This window comes from Equus przewalskii, chromosome 15 (assembly GCF_037783145.1).
Source record: "Equus przewalskii isolate Varuska chromosome 15, EquPr2, whole genome shotgun sequence".
Taxonomy (NCBI): Eukaryota; Metazoa; Chordata; class Mammalia; order Perissodactyla; family Equidae; genus Equus; species Equus przewalskii.
Window position 1 is genome coordinate 35,463,937 of NC_091845.1, and position 10,029 is coordinate 35,473,965.

The window sequence follows — 10,029 nt, forward strand, 5'->3', positions numbered from 1 at the left end:
ACCTCTTTGAAAATGTATCCTGGGTGTGTTTAATGTATCTTCTTTGTTCTAAAAAGATATAAGACTGTACTGAAACTCATGCTTCTCTGGAACGCCTTCTAAGGCCTTCCTGGGTGATAATCCTCACTTTGGCTCATAATAAACTCACCTCAATTTTGATTTATAGGTTGGTTATGGATTATTTGCATCAACAAAGATATAAAAGGGAGCAAGGCAGGTAGGGTTCCTGACCTCTTACAGTTTATAGTTTCTTGAGAGTGTGGGGGATCAGAATTTGCCACCTCAAAATGTCTCTTTGGCTCGATTATTTTTAAGAACAAAAGACTCAGGAAGAAACTCTGACCTCCCTCCTAACTGCCCCAAAGAATTTAAGATAGAAGGGCTATTTCAGGAAAGAGCTAATACCATAGCTAGCGATAGCATAATATAAACTAGGTGTGGCACACAAGGAGGAACCTAGCAAAGCTCACTTGATCAAAGTCTGTCCCATGTTCCATTGTCTTAGCAAGGAATGGCAAGCATTCATTTAGCAAACACTGTCTTTTCCATCTCAATGTGAATTGCCTTCCTCCCCTTTAAGTCCCAAACCACTACCCCCAAATACCTAAAGAGCAGCTTCTGTACGTGGATGATACAAACCTGCTCCCCAGCCTCAGAACCCGCGCCTTTAAAAGACAATTCCCAGCCTCCTCTTTACCGGAAGTCGACGGCGTGACGAGGCAAAAAAGCCGTCGGGGGCGTGTTTCCGCAGGAGCCAATGGGCTCTGCCCACCTCCCTCTGCCGTCGCCGTTTTATCTAATCGCGGCCTGTGACGCGAAAGGGCGGGGTGCGGACCGAGATACGGAAGCCGAGAGAGGCCAGAACTATCGTCCTTCGGGAGGCGGGGAAGCAGAAGCAAGATGGTTTACATCTCGAATGGTGAGTTGGAGGGGCTACGGGGGCGCCCGCTGGCGGGGGAGGGCGGACTGGGGTTCTTCCATCGGCGCCCGCCGGGCCTGGTGCCCGTCGCGGCTTTCCTGGACCTTGCGTCCGTCAGCCAGGGGGAGCCGGAGGCAAGTCGGCCCGGCCTGAGGCGCGTCAGCCGAGGGTCCAGCATCCGGCGGGCAGGGGCCGAGTCCCCGCGGTGACGACGGTGCCGGTGCTCGGCGTCCTCGCCCTCGTAGAGCTTCTGACGGGGGGGACTCGCGACAGTGGTCTTTCCCCTGGGGCGTCCGCGTTCGTAACTGGTAATGGCAACAGTGTTAATACCATCTGCGTGGCGCTTATGCCTCGGGCACTGTTTGAGCGTGAATTCCCTTATCCACTCATCTGGTCTTTATAACAGCCTTAGGAAAGATTTTATTTTCCTATGTTATGAATGGAGGCTGAGGCGCAGATAGTGTAAATCGCTTGCCCAGGATCACAAAGGTAGTTATGGCTCAGTTCGGATTCGAATCGAGATAGGCTGACGTCAGCGTCCTTGCTCTTACCAACAATATTGCCTTTCCGTAACGTGTAAAGAGAATTAAATGAAAGCTTTCGGTAGGCTTTCTCTTCCTGTAGAGGGTAAGTAGTCATTCTTAAAATTTTTTGCCCTAATTTCAAGGGGTACAGGAAGATGCACCACGCCCTTTAGGAGCAAGTTAGTTATTCCAGGAATAGAGGATCTGAAAGACGTAATTCAGTGACTCCGCAAAGAAAATGACTGCAAAGGAAAGACACAATATGACTGGGTTAGAACAGTGGCAGAACTGCCTGCCCATCTGTTTGACTTAGGTGAAATAAATGACTTGTGCAATCTTTAGTTGTTGTTGGATCGCTAGAACTAGGTCCTGGTTCTATTTGAATCATCTGTTCATTTTCAGAGATGACTAAGATAGTCAGTGAGAAGTCTTCTGGCTGAATGCACTTTGCATTTCTTTCCTCTTCAATATCTCACTCCCTCCTCCTTGTCTCCCACTTAAATAACTTTGAAACAAGTAGGTTGAAGGACGCTAAAGAAAAGCATCAAAGTTTCGTCTTAGTTTTGGGCACTTGCAAACTTTGTGTTTTATCGTTTGGGTCTGGCATCTTCTATTTATGCATTCCTGAATGATTCTTTGTATTTGTAGTGTGTCTTCCTGTGTATGCATTATGGTAGTTCATCTGCCTGAATAACAGAAAGGTCCTATTAGGGCCTTTTATGTCCCTTTCATAGTTGAGAAATGCCAGTTGCATTCAAGCAACTTATTTCCCTCTGAGGATATTGGGAGGGGAGGTTTCTGCCTTCAGAAACAAGGAGGGAAAGTGCAAAAAGCAAGATGGAATGATGCAAGTGCACGCAGTAGGTTCTTTAGAATCCCAAAAGAAGGCTTGATGGGTTCCAATTAGATCTGTTTTCTTAGGACTGTATTTATTAGCACTTCATAGTTGACAAAACATTTCTTACTGCCAAATGACTTTTTCCCCCTAACCATTCTGTATGATTAGCCCTTTTTCCTCAGAGAAGGAAAATGTCACATCAGCCAATGAAGCAGAGCTAGTGAGAGACAGAACCAAGCCTCTCATCCATGCACTGTCTTTAAGTGTAGCTATTTTTTCTCAATAGCTCTGTGAGAGCTCAGGTCCTAGTGGAAATACCTGAAAGCTAGTTAAGGAAAGAGGAGAGGTAAACCCTGGCTGGACGGGTGGAGGTGAGCATGGAAAAGTCCTTGGGAAAATGGAGAGGAGAGGTAGTTGACAGCTCTTCTTCTCCCAAAATATTCTGACCTCTTGATTTGCAAGGCTGAAAACAGGCAGTAGTAACTTCTCATGTTGTAGCTTCTATTATTTAAAGTGGTTTGAAAAATAGATCCAGTTTTGTTTAAGATAAAGCTGAAGTCTATAATTAGAATCAATAATATTCTGTTATAGAAAAATAGTGGTTATTTTAATGAACAAGCCAGGTTCTCTCTGTACTTAGAGCACACATTCTTTGCTTTATAAAAAGACTTGTAAGATTATGTATAAGCAATCTTTTTACACAGGCAAGAGACTTTGCAAGTGAAATACTCTGAACACATTTAGGAAAATGGAAGTGGTGTGAGCCTTCTTTTATATTCACACATCCCATTTGTTTCCTCAAAATACTTGAGTAAACAGGTATTCTTAACACCTATGTTCATAGCAGCATTTTCACAATAGCTGAAATGTGGAAGCAACCCAAGTATCCATCAACAGATGAGTGGATAAACAAAATGTAGTAGACACACATAGTGGAATATCAGCCTTTAAAAAGAAGGGAATTTGCATAGATACGGAGAACAGATTAGTGATTACCAGAGGAACAGGGGGTGAGGAGAGGGCGAAAGGGGTAAAGGGGCACATGTGGATGAGAACAGATAAAAACTAGACTATTGGTGATGAACATGATGGAATCTGTACAGAAACTGAAATATAATAATGTACACCTGAAATTTACACACTGTTAAAAGCCAATATGACCTCAGTAAAAAAAAAACAATAAAAAAGGAAATTTTGAAACATACTACAATATAGATGAACTTTGAAGACATTATGCTCAGTGAAATAGCTCATCACCAAAATACGAATATTGTGTGATTCCTCATATGAGGTTCCTACAGCTGTTGAGTTCATAGAGACAGAAAGTAGCATGGTGGTTGCCAGAGGCTGGGGGAGGGGAGAAATGGGAAGTTAGTGTTTTATGGGTACAGGGTTTCATTTGGGGAAGATGAAAAAATTCTGGAGATGGATGGTGATGGTTGTACAACAATGAGAATGTACTTAATGTCATAGAACTGTACACTTAAAAATGGTTAAGGGGCCAGCCCCGTTGCTGAGTGGTTAAGTTCGCGTGCTCCGCTTTGGTGGCCCAGGGTTTACTGGTTCAGATCCTAGGTGTGGACCTGCACACACTCATCAAGCCATGCTGTGGCAGCGTCCCACATAGAAGAACTAGAATGACTTAGAACTAGGTTATGCAACTATGTACTGGGGCTTTGGGGAGAAAAATAAAAGAGGAAGATTGGCAACAGATGTTAGCTCAGGGCCAATGTTCCTCACAGAAAAGCATACCTTAAAAAAAAAAAAAGCTTAAAAATGGGGGACTGGGCCTGTGGCCTAGTGGTTAAGTTTGGCGCACTCCACTTCGGCAGCCTGGATTTGCGGGTTCGGATCCCAGGTGCACACCTACACCACTTGTCAGCCATGTTGTGGCGGCAACCCATGTATAAAATAGACAAAGGTTGACACAGATGTTAGCTCAGGGCTAATCTTCTTCAGCAAAAAAATTTTAAAAAAAAAGGTTAAAATGGTAAATTTTGGTGTATATTTTAACACAATAAAAAAGGGGGGGAAATACTTGAAGCGTCACCCACCAAAATTACAAACTATAGGAAGGCATTTGACATGTTAGAGGAATGACCCCTAGATCACAGAGTTTTACTTCTCTGAACTCTTCCTTAGAATGATGTGCGCATGACCGACATCTGCTTTTGTTGACCGTTTGGAACAATGGCCAAGTTGAAAACAGTCTGTGATTGTTACCTAACTGATTAAATGTAGTGCATCTTGTGTCAGGGATTTGTAGCACTAACCGAAGTTTCTTTGTTCTTGTCTGTAGGACAAGTGTTGGACAGCCGGAGTCAGTCCCCATGGAGATTATCTTTCATAACAGATTTCTTCTGGGGAATAGCTGAGTTTGTGGTTTTGTTGTAAGTATAGTAGTCTTCTTAATAGCCCTGATGTTTAAGTTGACAGAAGTACATTAGGTACATTATGTTGCGTATCTTAAGCTCAACTTTCCTGAAGCAGTTTTTAATGGTAAATTTTTTATTAATAGCTTTTCTAAGGGAAATGAAGACTTTCATAGCGGTAAAGCTGCCACCAGACATCTTAAGATTATGAATATGTTAGTTGAGTTGGTAAGCTTGACCACATCTTAGCCTTGGTGGTAACCATTTCAACCTGCAGCTATGGAGCCAGGCCTGCTTGTGCTGATGCCAAATGACAGCGCCTCACTTTCTCTCTGCCATTCCTGGCTTTAGTGTGTATGTGCAACTTTTATTACATATTAAACAACAACTGAACAAGGGGAATTAGATCTTGATAAAAAAGCTCCCGAGTAGTAACCTTTTTTTTAAAGGAAGGGTTAGAATCGATACGGGGGAGACAAAAATTTAAACTTCACCATAATTTCAAGCAATTCTTAAATACACTTTTCGTCTTTCACATGCTGTTTGTTTTATAAAAATTGTTCATCAACTACTAAGAAGTCTTACTTATCCTAAGTTTGAATGTCTATTTGAGTGTCTCATGGGCAGAGAGAACTGCAGGGATGCAAAGATGTGGGAAACAGTCCCTCCACTGACTTTAATATCAGTAAATATCTTCCTATGACAAGGGGTTTTGGGGTGGGCATGAGTGTGGAAGGTGCACATCAGAGGAAGTTATTTCGGGTGGAAGAAACATAGGAAAGATGGCAGAGAAGTTTGAATATCAGGCTGTGATCTTTATTCTTAATTTGGTTGTAGCTGTGGTATGGAAAGATTAATCTGATGGCTGTGTGTAGCATACATCAGAAGAGTAAAACAGGAGACAGTTTCATAGAGCATTACAACAGGGGACAAGAGAGGCCTTAAGTAACCCAGTGCAAAACTTCTTTAAAGTCTCTTACTAATTTTACCTACTCCATATTGTTTATTAAAAATATTGTTTTAAATTAGTTAAATTCTTCCCCTTCACAAATAAAATTCCATTTAAATGGATTCCCAGAAGCTCGCCACCCTTAGCCACTCCCTCCCCAAGGTAACGTTAGGTAGGCTATCAGCAGGGGAAATGCAGGGGCAGTGAATCTGTGATACCATAAGAACAGACTCTGGGACCTGACAGCTGTTGGAGAGTGGAGGAAGGAAGTTGGAGTGACTCTGGTTTCAGAGTCATCCGTAGACTCTGTCTAGGAGAGTTATCAGTAAATAAGAAAGACAGGGAAGGGTGGCTGTGGCACAGAACATTGCTCATTCTGTTTAGACACATGCTTGTATTAGATGTTGTCCAGCTGGCTTCGAGAAATGTGGTTTTGGAGCTAAGACAGTTTAGTCATCCTCTCATGGAGGTGATTGTTGAAACCATATGTTGAAAGTGGCACTTCTCTTGTTTTCTGCCCCTTGTTTCAGTTTCAAAACTCTGCTTCAGCAAGATGTGAAAAAGAGAAGAGGCTACGGAAGCTCATCTGATTCCAGATATGATGATGGAAGAGGGTATAGCTTTTAAATTAATAATAGATATTTTTACTCCGTTGTGTATTTTAATTAAATTAGATATTATTGCTAGATGACACATAGTCTCATGGAAATTAAAAGTTATATTCTGTTTCACAAAATTAATACATTACTGTAAATTGTCAGGTTGCCTCTGAGTTGATAGAGTTAATCTGGCAAAGTTAAAATGTACCTCAAATATCCTATGGGAAATATCTAAATTAGAGGATGAAAACTGATGGCCAACATTAAAATCTGGAGATTTACTTTTGAATCTGGATTTCCAGCTGCTAATGAAAAAGTCAGAAGATCAAGTATCTCTGGGTTAGGCTTGTGTTTCCATGTGGCAAAAGTCAGTTGGAGCGGGTTTTCAGTTGGGCGTTTATAGGAGGTGCTGTTCACTTCATCGCAGTCCTTGCTTGACTCAGCTTTGCTCATGTTCACTGTGTGTCTGGTCCCTATAAGGGTTTGAATTTTTGACCTAAATGGTAGTTCCTATTTTAAAGAAAAGAGTCTATTTGAGTGTTTAAAAGGAATCAATTGAAGTAATGTCTCCTAAACAGTAGAAATTAACTTTTTCTTCTTTTAGGCCACCAGGAAACCCCCGCAGAAGAATGGGTCGGATTAATCATCTGCATGGCCCAAGTCCGCCTCCAATGGCTGGGGGATGAGGAAGGTAAGTTCAAATCTGAAATTATTCTGTGGGAATTTCCTTTGGAAAATGCCTCCTTAAGAAGGTTTTCTTTGGGAAAAGAAGTTGCCCAATATTTTGTAATCCAGACATCATTATTTGGAAGAATATTTATATCTTGACCCTTGAAAAATCCTTGGCTGTATTATCTAAATATCTTTTGAAAAAGGTTTTATAATATCTGTTGATTGTTGGGCTTTTCATCCAGATCCAAATTAGTAACTAGTAACTAATTATTATAATGTTTTCTTTGTAAACATTCTAGGTAAATGTCTGCTCTAAGAAGCAGACAGCTGGACATGCACATTCATAGCAGAAGGAGACCATCAAGGAGTGGAGGGCTGACCATGCTGGACAAGTAGATGAATGTGTATGTCTGAATAAGGATTGCCCTGTGTCCTCACAGATAATGAGGTCGTGCTGGGAATTCCCTCCACAGGGATCTGGCATGACTGACATGCAGTTCTATAAATGCGTATGTTTGTCTCATTATCCTTTTTGTATAGTTTATGAAACTATTAATATAGTTTTAATAAGGAAATATTTTTAGGTTACAAAACTGACTTCTCATCTTTATATAATTAAAATACAAAAACTCTGAATTTGAAGAAAAATAAAAGGCTGTGTATTAGTACTTTGTGTCACCTTTTTCAACTTCTGAAATAGTGTTTATTGTTAATTTGTTCTCATTTATAAATAAATCACATTGTATTTATTTCAGTAGTGTGCATACAATATCTGTCCTCTTGAATTAATTTTTATCTTGAAACATTTGTCCCATGAATCTTTAATACATGTCTGAAAATTTGCTGCCAGATACAATTAGCAGGATATTTATAAAGCCATAACCGACAAAACTGAGCTACGAAATGAAGATTTGCTAGGTGATCTTTAAATTCGTGGACTTCAATGCTATCTTGACAGATTTGAGTTCTAAACTATTGCATAACATACTGCCTGTCGGCGTTAACCCCATTTGAATGCTGATAACGCGCTCGCTCTTTCACCAGAATGGAAGCTCTGTGAGGTTAGAGATTTTGTCCTCTTTACTCCAGTGGTTTGAACAATGACTACATGTAATAGGCACTGACGTATTTACTGAAAAAATGAATAAGATAGGTAATTCTACTTCCAGTGTTTAACAGGCTTTGAAACCAAGTGTTCAGTTAAGCCATTTTTATATCCATTTATAAGTATTTATTCAACCCTGTTTGCCAGGAATTGGGGATGTAGTGACATAAGACAGTGGTCTTCCACCGTAACGAAAGAGGCAATTATACCACAAGTTTAAAGATAATAAAGATAATTTATCGATCACTCAAGTCTGTGTCAGACATTTTATCTTTTACGTACTGCTAATTCTGACGCACTGAGGTGGTAGATGATATTTGCATTATACAGATACACACAAGGGCTCAGTAAAGTTTAGTAACTTCCCAGATAGTATGGCTAGTGAGTGGCAGAGTCATTCTGTCAAACTGCCTAAGGCTGTAGCGGGGAGACAGGGGCAGAGTCTCAGTAGGTGATGGCTTCTCGGCATGTGACCCATGATCTCCCGCCCCTCAGGACTGCAGCTGCAGGACTCTTCCTTAGGGCTTATCCTAGCTAGAGTCCTGACTGCATTTGACATTTAGCCGCCCCACTGCATGTGAGGTAGTTAAACTATTGTAGGGCAGAGTGTAGCCTCTTGAGCAGCCTATGCTCAGATTCATCTTTGCTACTCAAGAGCTTATGATCTTGAGTGAGTTATGTCATTCTATCCCACTTTACTCATCTGTAAAATGGGGATTAAATTCCTACCTCAAGGGGTTCTTCACTTAGCAGTATTTAGTCAACAAATGTTTATTGGGCACCAGCCATATGCTGAAGGAAACAGTAGCAAATAAGACAAAGTCTCTCATCTCATGGAACTTACTTTCTAGTGTGGGAAACAGTAAGTGAGCAGACTACATAAGTACAGACTTAATTCCTGCTGCCAAGGAAATAAGAGGAGGATAACTGAGGGAGGCCTCTTTGAGGTGACAGTTGAGACAGGACAAGAATGGCCCAATGATGGGAAGGGCTTAGTGTGTCTGAGAAGCTGAAAGGAAGCCAGTGTAGCTGGAAATGCCAAAGGATGGGGGAGAGGTATACAGTGAACCTAGAAATGTGGCAGATAATAGATTAAGTATGGCTTATAGGCTGTGGTTAGTTTAGCTGTTTACCGTGAGCAAAGGGAGTTTAAAGCATGAGAGTTTAAAGCATGGGCTTAATTTTTGTTTGAGCTAACTCTAATATTAAGTGGAGTGCTGGGTACATACTATTGATTGTCTTAACTACTTCACAATATTTTAAAACTTGACACTTGGGCAATTGTATGAAGAACAGATCACAGGAGGACAAGACTGAAAGCAGGAACTTGGGTTAAGAGGCTGTTGTAGTCGTCTGTGTGAGATGATAGTAGCTTGGACCAGGTAGTGGCAGTAGGAATAGAGAAGTGCATGCATTCAAGGTATATGTTAGGGACTGCAGAATTTGCTGATGGATTGGATGCAGAAGATGGACAACTGAAGAATCGAAGTGATATTTACTGAGATGGTTAAAGTGGGCATAGGTTTCTTTGGGGGTGTAGGGATCAAAAGTTCCATTTTGTACATAATTAAGTTTGCAATGCCTTGTTGACATCCAAGTGGAAATTCAGAATATGTCAGTCTGGATCCCAGGAAGAGGTCCAAACTGGAAATATATATTTGGGAGTTTTCACATTTAAAGCCATGAAACTGTATAAAGTCATCTAAGGAGTGTGTAGAGAGGAGACCTAGCTCCAGAGAACCCTAACATCAGAGTCTGGACTGAGCACGACCGGTGACGTGAGAGAACTAGGAGTATGCATGGTGTCCAGGAAAGCAGGAGGAGAGACAGGCGTGAGGACCAAATAAGATGCCAGTTATTGGCTGGTCCAGGGTAAGCGCTCAAAACAAAAACCACGTTCGTTGCTTGCATGCTACAGCCGGGACCAATCACAGCAGCATCCACCCAATCCACTCCCCGCCCCGCCCCGCCCGCGGCCCTCTTCGAGCAGCCCCGCCCTTCCGCCTTCCCGGAAGTCTCTGAGGCGATTCCCAGGTGGCCATCTTTATTGT

The 10,029-nt window shown here is 41.7% G+C and overlaps 1 protein-coding gene across 2 annotated transcripts; it reads left to right on the top strand.

Moving 5' to 3' along the window:
- The first annotated feature begins 718 nt into the window (after positions 1–718).
- SELENOK (selenoprotein K) lies at positions 719–8,229 on the top strand. 2 transcript variants are annotated; one of them, XM_008535021.2, is made up of 5 exons: positions 719–919; positions 4,581–4,671; positions 6,133–6,216; positions 6,806–6,892; positions 7,173–8,229. In XM_008535021.2, exons 1-5 carry the CDS (start codon positions 901–903, stop codon positions 7,174–7,176), a joined length of 285 nt encoding a protein of 94 aa, XP_008533243.2. In that variant the 5' UTR covers positions 719–900; the 3' UTR covers positions 7,177–8,229. The 2 variants fall into 2 exon arrangements, with proteins under 2 accessions (XP_008533243.2, XP_070433183.1); XM_070577082.1 differs by lacking the exon at positions 7,173–8,229 and having other exon boundaries at positions 764–919; positions 6,806–6,896.
- Positions 8,230–10,029: the final 1,800 nt, after the last annotated feature.